Genomic DNA, 21807 nt, shown 5'->3' on the forward strand with positions numbered 1-21807 from the left:
CTGAACCATGCTGGCTAGGCCATTTTTTCTAATTCTTAATTCTTTATGACAGGCATCACAGGTAATTTTTGTTTTGGTTTTTATATCTCAGACTCTCTTCTGGTGTTTTTATCATAATAAAGTTATACATATGGACAGAAAGTGTGTCAAATTGAAAGCCATGTGATTGAGGCATTGTAGAAATGGACCCTCCCTCCCAGTGCCCAGCCAAATCCCAGCTGACTTGCTGACCACAATCTCATGGATAGAGTCAGAATCACCCAGCTAAGATGCTCTTGAATTCCTGATACAGAGAAACTGAGATAGTAAATGTTTATTATTTTAAGCACCAAGTTTTTTTTTTTAAGAATTTAACAGCAATAGATAATAAATCTATTAATTAGTTTTCCTGTGAGCAGAGCACATTAGATTTTAATATATTTGTATCTCTTGCTGCTCAGGTTCTATTCTTTGATTCTGTTCTGGTTTTTGGCTATAGTTAAGATAACAGGTTATAGGATACTAGAGGCCCAGTGCACGAAATTCATGCACTTGGGGGGGGGGTCCCTCAGCCCGGCCTGCACCCTCTCGCAGTCTGGGACCCTTCGGGGGATGTCTGCCTGCTGTCTTAGGGCCTAAGCCGGCACTCAGACATCCCCCTCGTAGTCCGGGACCCCTCACTCCTTACCGCCCATCTGCAGCAGAGGCGGGACTGCACTCGCCAGCCGTGAGCCCAGCTTCTGGCTGAGCAGTGCTCCCCCTGTGGGAGCACACTGATCACCAGGGGGCAGCTCCTGCGTTGAGCATCTGCTCCCTGGTAGTCAGTGAGCGTTACAGTGACTGGTCGTTCAGCCGTTCGGTCAATTTGCATATTAGCCTTTTATTATATAGGATGATCTCTGGATACATACAGAAAGTGGTGCTGCATTATCATAGAGCTGCCTAAGACCCACACAGCAGTGTTCAGTTCTGGAGACTGTTCTGCATCGGTTAAGATCTAACCAAAGTACATCACTTTGCTATGTACTCTAGAACTTGGCCCTCTCTCAAGAGTGACTACCTTTGGGAAAACCAACTGACACAGAAACAAACATTTATACCTACAAACCATGGTGTTATTTTACAGTGAAGAGTGTGTCCTTTCTTAACTCTTCTGTGAATGATTTCTCATCTGTGAAATGGCAATAGCTATTTCTACCTTATAAGATTTTGTGAGGATTATACAAAGTTCCTACTGCCTCACACACAGTAAGTGCTTAGTAAATATTAATGTTATTCCTCCTAGGATTGAAGGACTGTTACTTCAGTCTCCCAAGCTAGAACCTTAACTCTTTCCTCTCCCTTGCTCTGCATATTCAATCAAATACTACATCAAATCTATCTCCTACATACTCTCTAAGTCATTCCCTTCTCCCACCTCACCCCCCTCTCCACAGCTACTCTCCTAGTTCAGGCCCTCATTATTTCTTTTTTTTTTTTTAAATATATTTTATTGATTTTCTACAGAGAGGAAGGAAGAGGGATAGAGAGTTAGAAACATCGATGAGAGAGAAACATCGATCAGCTGCCTCCTGCACACCTCCTACTGGGGATGTGCCCGCAATCAAGTTACGTGCCCTTGACCGGAATCGAACCTGGGACCTTTCAGTCCGCAGGCCGACGCTCTATCCACTGAGCCAAACCGGTTTCGGCCCCTCATTATTTCTTGCCTAGCACAGTCCAGTTTGCAGTCATCTAGTAAATCCCATCTTCCCCAAACCAGGGACACTTAATAGTAAATGGTTTGTACTTCTCCCAACCAGAGGGTAAACAGCTTTCAGGGGTCCTCAAACTACGGCCCGCCGGCCACATGCGGCCCGCCGAGGACATTTATCCGGCCCTCCAGGTGCCGCTGCCTGTCCTGCTTAGCAGCCGACTCGTCCGGGCCCGCAGTGCGCATAGGAATTTGTTCATAGTTTCTTTTTAAAACTATAGTCCGGCCCTCCAACGGTCTGAGGGACAGTGAACTGGCCCTCTGTTTAAAAAGTTTGAGGACCTCTGGGCCTTAAATCATCCTACTCAGGGAGACAGACATCAGAAATCCAAATAGTGCCATTTGCCAACCACACCCAAGGACAGATGAAGTTAAAAGAATAAATCTCATGTTGGCATATCAGCATAAAGCTGACGAATATTCTACTGAGATCCTCCCCTAAATGCCCAGCCTTTAAAACACCTCAAAATAAAGGTCCAGCTCCATGCTCCCCTTTTTCCTCACAGGCATGCATCTACAAAATTCTAAAGGACCCACAAGACTTGGAACCAGGGCAGCAATGGGCAGTGGCAGTTCATCTGGAACAAACTCCCTGAACCTCTCTTCAAGGCCCCTTTTCTCTGACGTCTTAGTGAGCCAATGCAGTACAGCCTAGGCTCATTTCCTCAGCCCTTCCTGCTTTCATTGTCCCCAGGTTTTGTTTTTTTTCAAGTCCTCACTTGAGGATAGTTATTCCATTGATTTCCAGAGAGAGTGAATGGGGCGGGAAGAGGACAAGAAACATTGATATGAGACACATCCATTGGTTGCCTCTCCTGTCATCCCCCACGGTATGTGCCCTTGACCTGAAATCCAACCCCTGGCTCTTCAGTGTTCGAGCTAATGCTCTAACCACTGAGCACATCAGCCTGGGTCCAGCTTTAATAAATGTCCCATAAAATTCACCAGGACTTGTGTTGTGAATTTTTTCCACAAACTACCGGCTGGCCCTGGGCTCACCCGCTCAGGACCAGGTTCCCTTTTGGGTAACATCACAGGCCTGGGTTTGTATCACACTTTCACGCTGGCAGGTCACTGGGCCCATAAGCATTCCTGCTTTTGGTCCAGTGTCCCGAGTGAGGACTGCGCGGCTCTCCTTTAATGCAGCTGTGACAGCCCTAGTCCCGAGAGAGTGGCCTGGTTGGGGACCAGGGCTCTGGAGGCGGTGCTTGCTCGCGGCCGCACCACGCCTCTCCCACTGGAAGGCACCTGCGAAGGCTCACCAGCCCGGGTTCACAGAGAGCTGGCGGTTGCGGTTCAACCTACGAGACACAGGCCTCCATCCTCAGGCCCAGGAAGATCACGGGCGGTCCCAGGGGGTCCTGGAGCGCCGTCCGCGCCGGAACCCGGAGGCCGGAAACCATGAGCGGCTTCCTGCGCTCCGGCTCAAGCAACTGGCGGCGCGCGGCCACCTTGGTGCTGGCGGCGGGCTGGGCGCACCCAGGGCCCGGAGCCCCGCCGCTGCCGCCGCTGCCAGCCGAGGGCTTCCGGCTGCTGCTGCTGCAGCGCTCCTCGCGGCAAGGCTTCCTGCCCGGGGCGCACGTCTTCCCGGGCGGCGTAGTGGACGCGGCAGACTGTTCGGACGAATGGCTGCGCCTCTTCGCGCCCCACCACGGGCCGCCGCGCTTCGGCCTGGGTCCCGCGCCGCCCTCGCGCACCGCCTTCCCGGTGCTGCCCGCCGCGGGGCCCGACACCGCCGCGGAGGACCGCACGGGGCTGCCGGACGACGTGGCCTTCCGCATCTGCGCCATCCGCGAGACCTTCGAGGAGGCGGGTGTACTGCTACTGCGGCCCCGCGCTTCGCCGGCCGCCGTGTCCGAGCCGGGCCGCGCTCTCTCGCCTCCCGCCGGCCTGGCCGCCTGGCGCGCCTGCGTCCGCCGCGACCCGCGCCACTTCCTGCGCCTGTGCGCGCACCTCGACTGCACCCCCGACATCTGGGCGCTGCACGACTGGAGCGCCTGGCTCACGCCCTTCTTGCGGCGCGGCGGCCGCCGCTTTGACACGGCCTTCTTTCTGTGCTGCCTGCGTGATCCGCCGCCCGTCTATCCGGACTTGGATGAGGTGGTGGGCAGCCAGGTAGGGCGTCCTCTCGGGACCCCGGCCGGAGGCCAAGACCAACCCAGAAACTCAGGATCAGGGCCGTACAGCCAGTAAGTGACTGAGCGGGCTTGGGGCCCGGGCGGTCCTGCCCCAGCCCTGCAGCCAAACCAGTCCCCTCCGCGGCTGCACAGCCCCAAGGCCCCCACTCTCTCCCCACACGGCTTCCCTAGCGGAGCCGCCTGTTAGGCTCCAGACTCCCTCCTAAACACTTTACATACATTAAGGCAGTGGTCGGCAAACTGCGACTCCTGAGCCGCGGTTTGCCGCTCTGTTGACTAATGAGTTTTCCGACCACTGCATTAAGGCATTTCACCTCCACAGCAGTTTAATTCCGTTTCCTTTCAAAAGTCATCACACTTGTTTTATAGCCACATATATGGCCTATTTTGGTGGGTTGTATCCTTGGCACCTAAAAAGAATATTCTGCTGTTTGAGGGAGTGTTTGTAAAAATTGACAATTAGGTTAGATTTCTCGCTGGTGTCTTTTAGGTCTTCCGTATATTCTTGTTCCATCAAATACTGTACTGAGAGAGGAATGCTTAAATTTTCAACGAATGGTTGTCTTTTTTTAGTTCTATAAAGTTTTGCTTCATGTATTTTAAGGCCCTTGTAAGGTGCTACATAGACATTTAGGACGTTAAAGCTTGATGGATGGACCCTTTGGTTATTATGAAACTAGAGGCCCCGTGCATGAAAATTCATGCACTGGAGGGGGGTTCCCTCAGCCCAGCCTGCACCCTCTCCAATCAGGGACCCCTTGGGGGATGTCTGACTGCTGGTTTAGGCCCAGTCCCTAAACCAGCAGTCAGACATCCCTCTCGCAATCTGGGACTGCTGGCTCCTAACTGCTCACTGCCTGCCTGCCTGTCTGATCGCCCCTAACTGCCCTCCCCTGCAGGCCTGATCTCGTCCCCAACTGCCCTCCCCTGCAGGCCTGATCTCGTCCCCAACTGCCCTCCCCTGCTGGCCTGATCTCACCCTCAACTGCCCTTCCCTGCAGGCCTGATCTCGTCCCCAACTGCCCTCCCCTGCCGGCCTGATCTTGCCCCCAACTGCCCCCCCCTGCCGGCCTGATTGCCCCTAACTGCCTCTGCCTCTGCCCCCACCACCATGGCTTTGTCCAGAAGATGGCCGGTCGACCCGGTCTAATAAGCATATTACCCTTTTATTAGTATAGATACATTATATAGGATAGGATTGCTTAAATGCGGCAGGGGAGTGGGGGAGCCTTTTTCAGCAAGAGGAGATGCTCTTGGCAAACAAAAATACATAATTCCTATATCTGGACTGATAGCCAGCCATATGCACTATACTGCCAAACCGGTCATTAAGAAATTGAACCACTGTCATACACCTTACACCAAACAGCTGTTGCCCTTAAAACCCCTCCTCAGCCCCCACCTTAGGTTCTGCCTTCGCAGTTCACCCAGATTAGGTTCTGATTGGTCAGTTTCTATGCCAGTCAGCATCAAAAGCTCTGCCTCCTAGGCAGCCATTGGCTCCTTGCAGTTCACCCAGATTTGGTTCTGATTGGTTGGTTTCTATGCCAGTCATCGTCTCTGGGCCTATCTCTGGGCCTGATCAGAGAGGCGGGGCTGATCAGCACGTGGCTACTGGTGAGGCCCGGAGAGAAAGAGAGGCAAGGGCTGATCAACACCTGCCACGGAGGCTGTGGATCAGACCTGTGTCTCTGTCTGGGCCTGATCCGCAGCCCCCTCGGCAGTCAGTGCTGGGTCGTCCCATCCAGCACTGACTGCAGGACTGACTTCCAGTGTTCGGTCCTCCGGTCGTTTTGGACGTTACGGACCCTGGCTCTTTATATATATATTCTTCTTTATCTCTGGTAATATTCCTTGTTCTGAAATCTGAAGTTTACTCTGTCTGATACTAATGTAGCCACTCTACCTTTCATTTGATTAGCAATTGCATAGTAGCATAGTATATCTTTTTCTATTCTTTTAACCTATCTGCATCTTTATATTTAAAGTATGTTTCTTTCATTTTTTTTTTTTTTAATCTCACCCAAGGACATTTTAATTGCTTTTTAGAGAGAGGAAGGCAGCTAGAGAAACATCCATCTGAGAGAGAAACCTCAATCAGTTGCCTCCTGCTCTCATCCCAACTGGTAACCAACCCAAAACCTATATAGGTGCCCTCACTGGGAATTGAACCCGTGACTGGGATTGAACCCACATCCTGGGCATGTGCCCTAACTGGGAATTGAACTGGTGACCTCTTGGTGCATGGGATGACACTCAACCGAGTCATACTGGCCAATATGATAATTTTGGTCTTTTAGTTTCTTTTAATTGGGGCATTTAAGTCATTTCTCTTTGATGTCATTATCAATAAGGTTAGATTCAATTCTACCATCTTACTGTTTTTTTCTCTCCCATCTAGTCCTTGCACTGTTTTTCTTTTCTGGGCTTCTTTGGGATTATTTGAGCATTTTTTAGGACTGTTTTATCTCCATTATTGACTTATTAACTATATCTCTTTGTGGTTGCTCTAGGGCAGTGGTCAGCAAACTCATTAGTCAACAGAGCTGCAAACTGCAGCTCGCGATTTGCCGACCACTGCTCTAGGGTTTGCAATAGAATAAACTATATGGGAAGAGATCAACCAATGAACTTGTATGAACATATGCATAACCCAATGACACAGACAATGGGGTGGTGAGGGCTTGTGGTGAGGGGAGGACAGGAATGGGGGAAAAAGGAGGACCTCTGTAACACTTTCAACAATAAAGGTTAAAAAACGACTCTATAATACACTGATTATTTTTGCCTTAAACTGTAAAAATGAGGAAAAGTATTCTATTTTTATCTGCATATATACCATTCTTAGCACCCTTTATTCCTTTGTGTAGAATTTTTTTTAGGAGACAAACAATGAAGTTTTAAATTTTCCAATTACAGTTTACATTCATTATTATTTTTTGCGTAGAGTTAGATATACATTTGGTGTCCATCTGCCTAAAGAACTTCCTCTAATATGTCTTGTATTTCAGGTCTTCTGACAATGAATCCTCTAAATTTTATTTATCTGAAACATACTTTATTTTTGCCTTTGTTTTTTGAAAGCTATTTTGGCTATGTGTAGAATTCTAGGTTAACACGTTTTGTTTTGTTTTCTGTCAGTGATTAAAGATGTTGCATTGTTATTTTCTGGTTAGCATAATTTTTGGTTAAGAAGTTTGTTTTTAACTCATCTCTGTTCCTCTGTACATAGTTGTGTGTGTGTGTGTGTGTGTGTGTGTGTCTTGCTACTTTAAATATTTTCTCTTAATCATTGGTGTTCATCAATTTGATTACGATGTACATGGTTTTCTTGTTCTGTTATTTATATTTCTTCAAATATTTTTTATCTTCTGCTATTTTCTGGAACTCTAGTTACATGTATGTTGGACTACTTGATAATGTCTCATAGGTCACTCAGAACTTCATGTTTTTCAATCTTTTTTCATCTCCTTGCTTTATTTTGAATAGATTTTATTGCTGTTTTTAAGTGCTCTCTCTGTTTTCTTATGTAGTACCTATTCTGTAAATACCACCCAGTGTGTTTTTCATTTCAGATATTTTTCATATCTAGAAATTCTATATAGTTCCTTTAAAATATTTTCTATTTCTCATGTTCATATTTTCCTTTACATCTCATGTTTGTACAATGGTTTTAAGGTCCTTTTCTGCTAATTTCATTATCTCTGTAACATTTGGGGTCTGTTTCTGTTGACAGATTTTTCCCTCTAGTTATGGGTACTGTTTTCCAGTGGGTCTTGCAATTTTTGATTGGATGTTGGATATTGTGATTTTGAGTTGGGTACTGGATTTTGTCATATTCCTTTAAGGATTATTGACGTTTTCTTGGCAGGAAGTTAAGCTCTTGCAAATTAACTTGATCCTTTTCAAGTTTGTTAATTTAAGTGGTCTTAGAGTAGGTCTATGGTAGTCTATTCTAGGGCTAATAGCTGCACTTATAATGTGTGCCCTTTTGGGGTCTAGTGAATGAATAACTGTAAATTCAATGAGGTCTCTCCACAGGGGTTGGAGGGAATTTGAAATACTTCTGGCCTAAGGTGAGCCCTGGAATTGTTAGTCTTAAAGCTCTCAGGTAATTGTTCTTTTCTTAGGAATTGTTCTCCAGTGTCATGTGGTTTCACTTTATGCATATGTAGATTACTGTTTAGTGAAGACTCAAGAGCTCCCTGTACATATTTCTGGAGGTCTACATTGTGTTGATCCCTCCTCTCGGGTACATTGCCTTCCAAATTCTCCTCTGTATTTGTCTTCCCAAACTCTGGTCTTTGTTTCTTCAAGTCAGTGAAAATCCTACACTCTGATTAGCTTCTCCCTCTTGGTGCTGTAGTCTGGGGATTACCTTTAGGAAAGAAGCCTTGGTCACTCTTGGAACTTTACTGAGTTCACCTAATTTGTTTTTCTTTCCTCACATACAATTCTGCATTTTTCAGTGTTCAAAACTGTGATTTTATAGATTTGTCCACTTATCTATTTTTTTTTAATTTTAATAAATCTTTATTCAGATTATTACAATTGTTTCTCCTTTTTCCCCCCATAGCTCCCCTCCACCCAGTTCCCACCCCACCTTCTGCCCTTACCTCCCCCGCACTGTCCTCATCCATAGGTGTATGATTTTTGTCCAGTCTCTTCATGAACCCCCCATACACCTTTCCCCCTGAGAATTATCAGTCCACTCCCTTTCTATGCCCCTGATTCTATTATATTCACCAGATTATTCTGTTCCTCAGGTTTTTAATTCACTTGATTTTTAGGTTCACTTGTTGAGAGATATGTATTTGTTGTTCATAATTTTTCTCTTTACTTTTTTCTTCTTCCTCTTCTTTAAGAATACCTTTCAGCATTTCATATAATACTGGTTTGGTGGTGATGAACTCCTTCAGCTTTTTCTTATCTGTGAAGCTCTTTATCTGCCCTTCAATTCTGAATGATAGCTTTGCTGGGTAGAGTAATCTTGGTTGTAGGTTCTTGCTATTTATCACATTGAAAATTTCTTGCCACTCCCGTCTGGCCTGCATAGTTTCTGTTGAGAAGTCAGCTGACAGTCGTATGGGTGCTCCCTTGTAGGTAATTAACTGTTTTTCTCTTGCTGCTTTTAATATTCTCTCTTTGTCTTTTGCTCTTGGCATTTTAATTATGATGTGTCTTGGTGTGGTCCTCTTTGGATTCCTTTTGTTTGGGGTTCTGTGGGCTTCCTGGACTTGTAAGTCTATTTCTTTCACCAGGTGGGGGAAGTTTTCGGTCATTATTTCTTCAAATAGGTTTTCAATATCTTGCTCTCTCTCTTCTTCTGGCACCCCCATAATTCTGATGTTGGTACGCTTGAAGTTGTCCCAGAGTCTTCTTACACCATCTTCAACTTTTTGGATTTTTTTTTTTGCTTTTTGCTTTTTCGGTTGAGTGTTTTTTGCTTCTTTGTATTTCAATTCTTTGACTTGATTTTTGTGTTCCTCTTGTCTGTTTTTGGGTCTCTGTATAATATTTTTTATTCAGTCAGTATATGTTTAATTTCTAGTTGGTCCTTTTTCATATCTTCGAGGGTCTCGTTATATTTATCGGCCTTTTCAAGGATATTCTTGAAAAGCCTTATAACCGTGGTTTTGAATTCTATATCCAGTCGTTTGTTTTCCTCCATTTCTTTCGTTTGTGATCTGATTCTTTGACGCCGCATTTTCACTGCTTCCCTGAGTTGGTAAGGTAGATTTGTGTGCTAGGTTTCCAATATGGCCCAGTGGGTCTGCCTCCCCAGTTAACCTGAGGTGGACACTCTTGGTGCACCCCTTTGTGGACTGTGTGTACAGCCTTGTTGTTATTAAGTCTTTATTGTTGTTGGTATCACTGGGAAGAATTGACCTCCAGGCCAGTTGGCTGTAAGGATCAGCTGTGTCTACGCTGGGAGAAGTTCAGTGCTGGAGACAGCCTTATAGGATTAGACTTGCCAAATTGCAATAGCTTCTGTGCTCAGCTTGGATGGGGTGGAGTCTCAGTCTTGGCTTCCCGTCAGCCTTGCCCTTGCGCGCACGTGCGCGCCTTCAGACCTCTGCCTTCCTGGCTCCCGAGTCTCCGCCCGAGAGTCCAGACTCCCCCCACAAGAGCGTGGGTCCCCAGGGGCTCGCCTGGAACCGGGGTTCAGTGCAGTCAGAACTGGGGCCCAGTGCAGTCAGGAGCCTCTGACTCCCTTCCACTAGGGAAAGCCTGTGGCAACCTCCGCAGCCTTTGTGTGCACTGGCACGCGCGCGCTTTCAGTCCTCCGCCTTCCCCGGCTCCCGAGTCTCTGCACGAGAGTCCAGACTCCCCCCACAAGAGCGTGGGTCCCCAGGGGCTCGCCCGGAACTGGGGTTCAGTGCAGTCAGAACTGGGGTTCAGTGCGGTCGGGGGCTTCCTTCCCCCTTCCGCCAGAGAAAGTCAGCCAGGCTCTCAGTCGCCCTTCCTCTCTGTGCACACAAAGACCCTTTGCCGTACCTCCAATTCTCTGTGAGCTTTTCTCTTTCCTTCTAATTGTAGAATTTTCACTCAGCCAGCTTTCCTGTGGTTCTGGATGGTGTCCGTTCTGTCTTTTAGTTGTAGTTTTGAAATTGTTGTGCGAGGCAGCAGTTTAGGTGCTTACCTATGCTGCCATCTTGGTTTTCCACTTATCTGTTTTTTTACATTATTTTGGGTGAAGGTAATATAGCACTCATGGCTGGAAGAAGAGGTTCCAATAAATAATTCTTTTTTTTTTTTTTTTTTAAATATATTTTATTGATATTTTACAGAGAGGAAGGGAGAGGGATAGAGAGCTAGAAACATCGATGAGAGAGAGACATCGATCAGCTTCCTCCTGCACACCTCCCACTGGGGATGTGCCCGCAACCAAGGTACATGCCCTTGACCGGAATCGAACCCGGGACCCTTCAGTCCGCAGGCCGACGCTCTATCCACTGAGCCAAACCGGTTTCGGCTCCAATAAATAATTCTTAACCTGGTCTAGTCTAATGGTTCTCAGTAGGGGATTTGCCCTCCCTACACCCAGGTACATTTGTCAATGTCTGGAAACATTTTTGGTTGTCACAACTCAGGGACTTCTGCTGGCTTTTACTGGGTAGAGCCTAGGTATGCTATTAAACAACCTTTAGTGCACAGGACAACCTCCCACAACAAAGAATTATCTGGTCTAAAGTGTCAATAGTGCTGAGGTTTCAAAACCTAGTGGAAACATAAAGTATTTGAGCAGTGCTTTACTAGTAGCAAGTAACCAATAAATGGTAAGTTCTTTTAACCTATGGTTTGAACTAACCTGAACAGGTTGGATTAAGTGGGTTGATGCTTATTGTTTAACCCTCATCTTGATTAATGTCATTGAACTCATAGAACTGACAAAGCAGAATGCTTTGTAAATAACTTAAAGATTGGGTGGTCCTTTGAGGTCCAAGCTTGGTTTACAAAATGTAGCCAACTTCAGAATAATCTGGGGTGCTTGCTAAACAGATTTCTGGTCCCTCGAGACTGAAGTTTTAACAAGTTTCTTAGGGGATGTTGAAGCACATACAAGCTTGTGAACCTTTGGCCTATAGTTATCCAAGGCAGAAATCAATGTCAACTCCCTGGGTTTGGGCGTGGGAATCAGTTTTTCCCAGTGTAAGTGGATATTTTGTAAACCAGTTAAAGAAAGACCTTTTGGGGTTATTCCATATTTATTGAATCAGCAGCCCTTTTTATGCAAATGTGTATGGAAGGAAGGCTCCGGAAGGAGGGTAAGTCGCTGCACTGAGACCACGTAAGTTAAATGGGCAAACACTGGCTAGTTGATGCCCTGCTATTATTACATTCCTGGGACTGTAGACTGAGGTATACCTCTTGACCTTCCTTAAAGCTCCTGCTGCTCCTTACCTTTTACCCGCATTATGACATGTGGTACATATCATGTTCCATTTTGGTTTCTGGAGACCCCCCAGGGCCTGAGAGAGCTTTGTCTTGTCACTACCACATCCTCAGGCCTAGCCAAAGCACCTATTTATGGGAGAAACAAATGGGTACTAAATTCTCAATCTGCTGCCATGAATTTACACTTCACAGTCTTCTTAGACCGGAACTGCTTTGCCTTCTCAGTATCACCTGCCCTTTATGCTGAATGACTCTCAACCCTTGGTGATCTATCCTGGTTTATTTACTAGTTCTCAGGGTCAGTATCCCAATAATCAACCTCTTAAGGGGATCAACACAGCTTTCTTCATCAAACCTTTTCATGTTGTCTCAGAGTAATCTAGCAAGGCACATTAATGAATTAACTTTATATATTCAATTAGACATTAGGTACTGATCTAACAATCTCAAATCTTGTATTGTTTATGGAATAAACCTTAGGAAACCATACCTTTGTCTTCCACAGTGGTCATCTCCGTTAGAGGCAACTGAAAGTTTCATATCAAAAGAAATTTGGTTGGCACCCCCACAGTTCTATGAAATAAGAAGACTGGAAAACTTTGCCTCTCTCTCTGACTTGCACAAGTTTTGTTTGGATCATGTATTAGAAGGGGTGGAAAGATGGATGCCGATCACATTATTAACTGCTGATGGGCATATCTCACTTTTACCAGGTAAAATCAGTGAAGCTTCAATGCTTTTGTTAGTATTTGTATTTAATTCACTGGGCTATATGGCAGTATTGCCCAAAAGAGAGGACACGATTTATAGTCTGTTTTATACACTGCAGAAGTATTAATGAAATAAGATCAAAGTCTATAAAATATCCATAGTATTTATTATAATCTGAAGTTCTGAATAAGTTACTTTATATATACACATACACATTTATGTAACTATATTTCCTAGACATTGACAAAGTTCTTTCATGTTATTTCACTTTTTTACATTTTAATTTTGAATTATGAGAACTTGTAAATTGTCATCTTATTTGAATTAGGGAGTTTGTTGGTGGTCAGTTGGGCATATATAAGATGGAGGTTTTGTGACAGTTTAGCATGGAGCTTTGCCACCTGTCTTATTTATGGCTACCTGTCTCAGTTCTCACAATAGTGATAATATTTGTTACTCATCCTACAGTGGGAGAATTTAGCAATTTTGATGTATAAATGATAATTTCTCTAATCTTAAAATTATTAGAGCATTCCACTTTGAGACACAAAAATATGTATGGACAAGGCCAATATTAATATTGACCATGATAAAGAGAGTCATGAACTATATAAAAGTTATACTTTGTGATGAAAAAATATCAGTTATAAATATTCATGTGCCAAAGAAAGTTCTTGGAATGGGAAGCTAGGGAGTGTGGGTATTAAAAACACAAGAAAGAGTTCAAAACCAAGTTTTAGAACCTAAAAACACACACACACAAGAAAGAAATTGAGATAAACTGATAAAATTAGGGTTATTTAACAACTATCTTAGTTCTAAGCACATGAAATAGATTTAAAAAAACTGATTTATATGTCACTAATATATTGGAATGTTTATAAAATAACAATGTGAATTAAAATATTTTTCAGGAGATGAGCTGTACTTAGAAGATTCAAACTTCTTAGAAAATCATTTGTCCACTGAAAAAAAGACGGAAGAAATCATGAAGGAAGGCAAGAAATTTCACCGCATAGTGATATACAGTCGCCATGTTTATAGTATCCATGTGACTGTTCAGTCAAAGTATAAACATGTTTATCCTAAGACCTATGTAATAAGTAAGAGCCATTTGTAGTGCATTGTTTACTTGTAAGCTGGCCTACTTGAAGTTGTCCTAATAAATAATGAGGGATAAATAGACTTGCTTGGAATTTTAAGGAACTTTGTGCCTATACTGTAAAAGTTATAGTACAGTGTTTTATATTTCAAGTGTATTATGGAGCTCTCTTGCTTATTTTGTCTAAACCTTACAGTGTCACACAAGTATAAAGTATTAATGATATTTTTACTAAAATGAGAAAAAAAAATTTCACAAGGGTTTCCACTTCTGTTTTATTATTAAACTAGAGGCCCGGTGCACGAAATTCGTGTGGGGCGGGGAGTCCCTCAGCCCAGCCTGCACCCTATCGAATCTGGGACCCCTCAAGGGATGTCCGACTGCCCCTTTAGGCTTGATCCTGGTAGGATCGGGCCTAAACGGGGAGTCAGACATCCCTCTCACAATCCAGGACTGCTGGCTCCCAACTGCTCACCTGCCTGCCTTCCTGATTGCCCCTAACCGCTTCTGCCTGCCAGCCTGATCACCTCCTATCTGCTCCCCTGCCAGCCTAATTGATGCCTAACTGCTCCCCTGCCAGCCTGGTTGATGCCTAACTGCTCCCTTGATAGCCTGATTGCCCCTAACTGCCCTCCCCTGCAGGCCTGGTCACCCCCAACTGCCCTCCCCTGCAGGCCTGGTCACCCCCAACTGGCCTCCCCTGCAGGCCTGGTCACCCCCAACTGGCCTCCCCTGCAGGCCTGGTCACCCCTAACTGCCCTCCCCTGCAGGCCTGGTCACCCCTAACTGCCCTCCCCTGCAGGCCTGGTCACTCCTAACTGCCCTCCCCTGCAGGCCTGGTCCCCCCCAACTGCTCTCTCCTGCAGGCCTGGGTCCCCCCCACCTGCCCTTCCCTGCATGCCCTGTCACCCCCAACTTCCCTCCCCTGCTGGCCTGATCGCCCACAACTGCCCTCCCTTGTAGGCCTGGTCCCTCCCAACTGCCCTCCCCTGCTGACCATCTTGTGGCAGCCATCTTGTGTCCACATGGGGGCAGCCATCTTGTGTGTTGGAGTGATGGTCAATTTGCATATTACTCTTATTAGATAGGAAGTTTAAATAAACTGTTCTACTGCCATTGTTTTTTTAAATGTCCAGTGTATTAGCACTTTCTTTGATGTACTTAGGAGATTGATCCATGAATTCCTTAGACAGTCTGCTAGAGTTAATTTAAGGGTGTCTGATTACATGATGAACAATAGACTTAGACAACCTTTTAGTGAAAATGTCATCATTATTTTTTTAGATATATATATGTATATATATATATATTTTTTTAGATATTTATTTTTAATATATTTTGTTTTTTTTGCAGAGAGGAAGGGAGAGGGATAGAGAGTTAAAAATATTTTTTTATTGGTTTCAGAGAGGAAGGGAGAGGGAGAGAGAGAGAGAGAAACATCAATGATGAGAGAGAATCATTGACTGGCTGCCTGCTGCACACCCCACACTGGGGATTGAGCCCTTGAATGGAATCTAACCAGGGACCCTTCAGTCTGCAGGTCGATGCTCTATCCCCTGAGCCAAACCAGCTAGGGCACTGTTACTTTTTTGTTAGTCTTTAGCTTGATGATAAAGATACAATTCTGTTGAAAACCAAATGGCATTAAATTATTAGGTTTACCAAATTGGAAATCTGTCTTAGTTAATATTTTAGAGAAATATGATGCCATGTCAAAAGCTATAACTATTTTTACTCTGGAGTTCTAGTTAATGAAACAGGTTAGTGAGATGTAGAATTATCATTTAATGGTGTTTATTAATGTTTATTTTCAGTATTTTTAATATGGGTAATTTTTCCACCTCCTCCTAAGGGGAATAATATTTATTGATTAAAGATGGGAAAGACCTAGTTGGTTTGGCTCAGTGGATAGAGCATCAGCCTGCGGACTGAAGGCCCCGGGTTCAATTCCGGTCAAGGGCACGTACCTCGGTTGCAGGCTCCTCCCCAGCTCTGGGTCCTGGTCAGGGCGTGTGCAGGAGGCAACCAATCGATGTGTTTCTCTCACATCAATATTTTTCTTTGTCTTTCCCTCTCCCTTCCACTCTCTCTAAAAATCAATGGAAAAATATCCTCAAGTGAGGAATAAATAAATATATATATGGGAAATGGTTCAGACACCAATTGCATTTGAGATCATTGACTGTATTATGCATCATAAAACGGATTTCATTTTTTATGAAATACTTAATTTTCCTACTTATAAAATAGAGGTATTGGTGAATTAAGTTTATGCATACTATTTAATCCTGATTAGAAGAATATATATATAGATCTCAATCGAGGACACTGCCTTTCAGGAGACGTTTGGCAATGTCTGAAAATATTTTTAGTTGTCACAACTAAGAGTGAGATGCTACTCCTGTTACTGGTCTGCCTCAGGTTGGCCTGTATGTGGGTCCATGTAGGAAAGATTTCGCAACACAAGTCCAGATGAGTTTGAGGATATGTTTATTAATGCTGGGGACAACGAAACAAAGAAAGAAGTTAAGGTAGAAGAAACAACAGGGGAGAGCCTAAGGGGTGCTCTGCCTTGGCTCTAGGAATGATATAGGAAAGAAGTGAGCCGAGGCAGGGCTGCTGTTAGCTCACTGGTCACAGTGATAGAAGTGAGCCTACGTAGGACTGCTTTAGCTCACTGGGAAGTGAGAGAAAAAGGGGCCCTTGGAGTCAGGATCAGGGGTGAGCCCGGGTCGAGCTGCCTATAGCTCCCCTGGCTGCATGTCTTGTGGGGACCCCTAGAATTTAGGAAGAAATACAAAGTTCATGCCTGGGGAGGGGCATGGGTGTGCCCTAGAGCAGTGGGCACCAACCTTTCGAACCTCACGGACCACCAGTTGGCAACCGCTGCTCTGGTGTGAGCCTGTGTTGAGTCTTTGTCCTGAGGGTTTTTTATCCTTTTTTTTTTTTTCTGCAGGCAAGAATCTTAGGGGAGGGTTTCAGCAGAATATTCATCAGCTTTCCTGGCGCATTTTTAATATGCTGATGCATCCAAATGAGTGTGCTTTGTATAGGGAGTTTGGGTTATTCTTTGGTCTGTTTTACTCTTATCTTACGTCTGTCTGACTTCAATGGGGTTTTTGTTATTAGTTCCCCAACTTCATCTGTCCTTGGGTTTAGCTGTTACAAATGGCATTAATTGGGTCTTTGTTCTCTGTTTTCCCAGGCCAGGGTGATTTAAACTATGTACTAGTATTTTTTGGTTAGGGGGGAGGGTATAAACCATTTGCTCTCAAGTGTCCTTGGTTGGGCAAGATAAGGTCTTGGATTTCATAAGCTGGCTGCAAACTGCCTAAACTGGCCTTGTTTAATTTTCTTGTCTCAATTTCCTCATTCCACTTGCCCAGGGACTTTCCTAGCTTCTTACTAGCCCACTGCACTTGAATCTAGTGGGGAGAGGACAAGGATGCAGTCACATATCCCACAATATATAGGACAGCTGCTTACAGCAAAGAATTATCTGGCCAAGGTTGACAAAGTGATCTAGAAGAAAACCTGTTTCCTTCAATAAATGATCCAATATGTAAATTTTGAGGAACATGGACACTGTTAGCATTCCATCTGGCTTCTGAATCGATAAAAGTTCTTACTGACTTTTGGCCTTGGGCATAATATTCTTTTATTCTTATATGGAATATTATATAGCTGGAAGAGACTTCATACCATCTTGTCCAGGGCAGAGCCAGGAAAACCTGTTTTCTATGACACAGTGCAATCTCTTGAAACTGCATCAACTATAGTTTTGTTGATGACAAAGCAAACGGATTCACATAGCTAGTGCCGCAGCCAACAGTAGGACCTGGTTCATTGTCAAGCAAGTGACATCTGTTGCCTGTCACCAAAAGCAGATATCCGAACACTTCTGCCCACTGCATCTTGGTGATATAGTTGCCAAGGAAAGCACAACACAGCCACGCATTGAATGGAACAACGCAAGAAGAGCCAGAGCAAAATCAGCCCTAGTAGTGAGCATTGGTTCCCCCATGGCTGGCAGGTCCCATCCCTACAGCCAACACAAGACAGTTGGCCTGCATGTAGCCCTCTTGTGCTGCAGTAGAAGGACCTCATCTCTTCCTCAGGAGACAGACATAGTAGTGGGATTGGTCAGGTGTCATATGTTGCACACACTTAAGCAGAAGAGCAAAGGATACACGTTGAATCTGAAACAGGGCAAGATTTCCACACAAGGTGTCTAGTCTACCACAGGCTATGAGGACTCTCATTTGGTAAGAAGTATTTCAGGCCGAGGGAAAGTCAAAAGACTGCGTGCAAGCCCTAGCCAGTTTTGCTCAGTGGGTAGAGCATTGGCCCTCGGACTGAAGGGTCCCAGGTTTGATTCCGGTGAGCAGCATGTACCTCAGTTGCAGGCTGATCCCCAGAGGCAGCCAATTGATGTGTCACTCTCCTATTCATGTTTCTCTCCCTCTCTCTCTCTCTGTCTCTCCCCCTCCCTTCCACTCTGTCTAAAAATCAATAGCCCTAGCCTGTTTGGCTCAATGAATAGAACTTCAGCCTGCGGACTGAAGGGTCCTGGTTCCATTCTGGTCAAGGGCACATGCCCTGGTTGTGGGCTTGATTCCCAGTAGGGGGCGTGCAGAAGGCAGCCAATCAGTGATTCTCTCTCATCATTGATGTTTCTCTCTCTCCCTCTCCCTTCCTCTCTGAAATCAATAAAAATATATTAAAAAATAACTTTATCTTAAAAAAAATAAAAATCAATAGAAAAAGTATCCTCAGGTGAGGATTAACAACAACAAAAAAGACTGCATGCAAGTCACTGCTTTCCTAACATTCCTCGCCCTGTACCCTTTGCTGGAGTTAGATGGCTCAGTGGGTGATTTTTGATGTAGTGAGAAAGAAGTAGGACTGGGTTTTCTTCATAAAAACCTATTTTTTTTTTTTTTTTTTTTTAAATAAATCTTTATTCAGATTATTACAATTATTTCTCCTTTTTCCCCCCATAGCTCCCCTCCACCCCTTTCCCACCCCACCTTCTGCCCTTACCTCCCCCCCACTGTCCTCATCCATAGGTGTATGATTTTTGTCCATTCTCTTCATGAACCCCCCTTACCCCTTTCCCCATGAGAATTATCAGTCTACTCCCTTTCTATGCCCCTGATTCTATTATATTCACCAGATTATTCTGTTCCTCAGGTTTTTAATTCACTTGATTTTTAGGTTCGCTTGTTATAGATATGTATTTGTTGTTCATAATTTTTCTCTTTACTTTTTTCTTCTTCCTCTTCTTTAAGAATACCTTTCAGCATTTCATATAATACTGGTTTGGTGGTGATGAACTCCTTCAGCTTTTTCTTATCTGTGAAGCTCTTTATCTGCCCTTCAATTCTGAATGATAGCTTTGCTGGGTAGAGTAATCTTGGTTGTAGGTTCTTGCTATTCATCACATTGAAAATTTCTTGCCACTCCCGTCTGGCCTGCATAGTTTCTGTTGAGAAGTCAGCTGACAGTCGTATGGGTGCTCCCTTGTAGGTAATTAACTGTTTTTCTCTTGCTGCTTTTAATATTCTCTCTTTGTCTTTTGCCCTTGGCATTTTAATTATGATGTGTCTTGGTGTGGTCCTCTTTGGATTCCTTTTGTTTGGGGTTCTGTGGGCTTCCTGGACTTGTAAGTCTATTTCTTTCACCAGGTGGGGGAAGTTTTCGGTCATTATTTCTTCAAATAGGTTTTCAGTATCTTGCTCTCTCTCTTCTTCTGGCACCCCCATAATTCTGATGTTGGTACGCTTGAAGTTGTCCCAGAGTCTTCTTACATTATCTTCAACTTTTTGGATTTTTTTTTTTGCTTTTTGCTTTTTCGGTTGAGTGTTTTTTGCTTCTTTGTATTTCAATTCTTTGACTTGATTCTTGTGTTCCTCTATTCTGTTTCTGGGTCTCTGTATAATATTTTTTATTTCAGTCAGTGTATGTTTAATTTCTAGTTGGTCCTTTTTCATATCTTCGAGGGTCTCGTTATATTTATCGGCCTTTTCTAGGATATTCTTAAAAAGTCTTATAACCGTGGTTTTGAATTCTATATCCAGTCGTTTGTTTTCCTCCATTTCTTTCGTTTGTGATCTGATTCTTTGACCCCGCATTTTCACTGATTCCCTGAGTTGGTAAGGTAGATATTTGTGCTAGGTTTCCAATATGGCCCAGTGGGTCTGCTTCCCCAGTTAACCTGAGGTGGACACTCTTGGTGCACCCCTTTGTGGACTGTGTGTACAGCCTTGTTGTAATTAAGTCTTTATTGTTGTTGGTATCACTGGGAAGAATTGACCTCCGGGTCAGTTGGCTGTAAGGATCAGCTGTGTCTATGCTGGGAGAAGCCCGGTGCTGGAGACAGCCCTATAGGATTAGACTTGCTAAATTGCAATAGCCTCTGTGCTCAGCTTGGATGGGGTGGAGCCTCAGTCTTGGCTTCCTGTCAGCCCCGCCCCTGCGCGCACGTGCGCTTTCAGTCCTCCGCCTTCCCCAGCTCGAGTCTCCGCCTGAGAGTCCAGACTCCCCCCACAAGAGCGTGGGTCCCCAGGGGCTCGCCTGGAACCGGGGTTCACTGCAGTCAGAACTGGGGCACAGTGCCGTCAGGAGCCTCTGACTCCCCTCCACCAGGGAAAGCCTGTGGCAACCCCCGCAGCCTTTGTGCGCACTGGCGTGTGCGCGCGCGTGTGTACTTTCAGTCCTCCGCCTTCTCCGGCTCCTGAGTCTCCGCCCGAGAGTCCAGACTCCCCCCACAAGAGCGTGGGTCCCCAGGGGCTCGCCTGGAACCGGGGTTCACTGCAGTCAGAACTGGGGCACAGTGCCGTCAGGAGCCTCTGACTCCCCTCCACCAGGGAAAACCCGCGGCAACCTCCGCAGCCCTTGTGCGCACCGGCGTGCGCGCGCGTGTGTACTTTCAGTCCTCCGCCTTCCCCGGCTCCCGAGTCTCCGCCCGAGAGTCCAGACTCCCCCCACAAGAGCGTGGGTCCCCAGGGGTTCACCCGGAACTGGGGTTCAGTGCAGTCAGAACTGGGGTTCAGTGCCGTCGGAGGCTTCCTTCCCCCTTCCGCCAGAGGAAGTCAGCCAGGCTCTCAGCCGCCCTTCCTCTCTGCGCGCACAAAGCCCCTTTGCCGTACCTCCAATTCTCTGTGAGCTTTTCTCCTTCCTTCTAGTTGTAGAATTTTTCACTCAGCCTGCTTTCCTGTGGTTCTGGATGGTGTCCGTTCTGTCTTTTAGTTGTAGTTTTGAAATTGTTGTGCGAGGCAGCAGTTTAGGTGTTTACCTATGCCGCCATCTTGGTTTCTCCTATTTTTTGTTTTTGTTTTTAATCTTAATGAACCTTGTCTCCTTCCAAGAATTCCTTGTGGGAGACTGTCACATGATTTCCTACCTATCGTGCCATCCTGACTCCCCAGCCCGAAATAATAGGACTGCCCTCATGAAAAAGTTGCTTTAGAGCCCAGCTTGCTAGTGTTTGAAACATTTATCATGTGGTCTTCCTTACGTCGTATATTTAAGCTATCTCAGCCTCAGATAACAGAAAGCTGATTCCTTGTTCCCATTCCTTCTAGTCACCTTCCTGCCTGTGCTGGTGTCCCTACTTCATACCATCTTGTCCAGGGCAGAGCCAGGAAAACCTGTTTTCTATGATACAGTGCAATCTCTTGAAACTGCAGTCATAAACTCAGGAATAAATACTAAATACATTTTCATTGCTTTCCTTTTTTGGCTGATGCTTTTGGATGACCTCCATAATAATCCAAAACTGGGCAGGCATCAGTATTTCAGGCTAACATGTCTTGTCTTCACAGCTCTTTGTTAATAAATATAAAACAAGAGTGTCTTATAAGGTAGCAGATATAATAAGGACTCAAATATAAGGGGACTTATTCTCTTCTGAGAGCTGATTTGTGTTGGGGCGGGTGGGGGGCAGCCCTCACCTTTGAGCATATGTAGTTATTTAATAGTTTCTTCTTTCTCCTCAAACCTCTATATTTTTCAACCTCTCTGCAAATTGGACAGTTTTCCACGCCTCCTTGCTCCCCCTAAGCCACTCCTCCTCTGGCCACCTTAATTTCTTCTTTTCAAACACTTTCAGATGTTAGAGTCCCTTAGTACTTGTTTTCAGATCCTCTTTTCCCCTTGGGTGATGTAAGCAACTTCCAAGTCACATTTTTTCAAAATGAAATTGTTTGCCCTCTATTTTCTAT

At 45.0% G+C, this 21807-nt stretch overlaps 1 protein-coding gene across 1 annotated transcript; it reads left to right on the top strand.

Moving 5' to 3' along the window:
• Window positions 1–1485: 1485 nt before the first annotated feature.
• On the top strand, window positions 1486–14708 carry NUDT19 (nudix hydrolase 19). Its single transcript, XM_080645020.1, has 3 exons — window positions 1486–3847; window positions 12275–12482; window positions 13395–14708. The coding sequence occupies exons 1-3, from the start codon at window positions 3134–3136 to the stop codon at window positions 13598–13600; spliced, it is 1128 nt and encodes a 375-aa protein (XP_080501146.1). The 5' UTR covers window positions 1486–3133; the 3' UTR covers window positions 13601–14708.
• The last annotated feature ends 7099 nt before the right edge of the window (window positions 14709–21807 follow it).

Source organism: Plecotus auritus (assembly GCF_963455305.1).
Source record: "Plecotus auritus genome assembly, chromosome: 10".
NCBI classification, from domain to species: domain Eukaryota; kingdom Metazoa; phylum Chordata; class Mammalia; order Chiroptera; family Vespertilionidae; genus Plecotus; species Plecotus auritus.

Excerpts from the sequence above, each read along its gene's own strand:
- NUDT19 (XM_080645020.1), top strand. The coding sequence starts at position 3,134 with ATGAGCGGCTTCCTGCGCTCCGGCTCAAGCAACTGGCGGCGCGCGGCC. Across the intron at positions 3,848-12,274 it reads ATGAGGTGGTGGGCAGCCAG|TGGTCATCTCCGTTAGAGGC; the intron begins GTAGGGCGTCCT and ends TGTCTTCCACAG. Across the intron at positions 12,483-13,394 it reads GCATATCTCACTTTTACCAG|GAGATGAGCTGTACTTAGAA; the intron begins GTAAAATCAGTG and ends AATATTTTTCAG.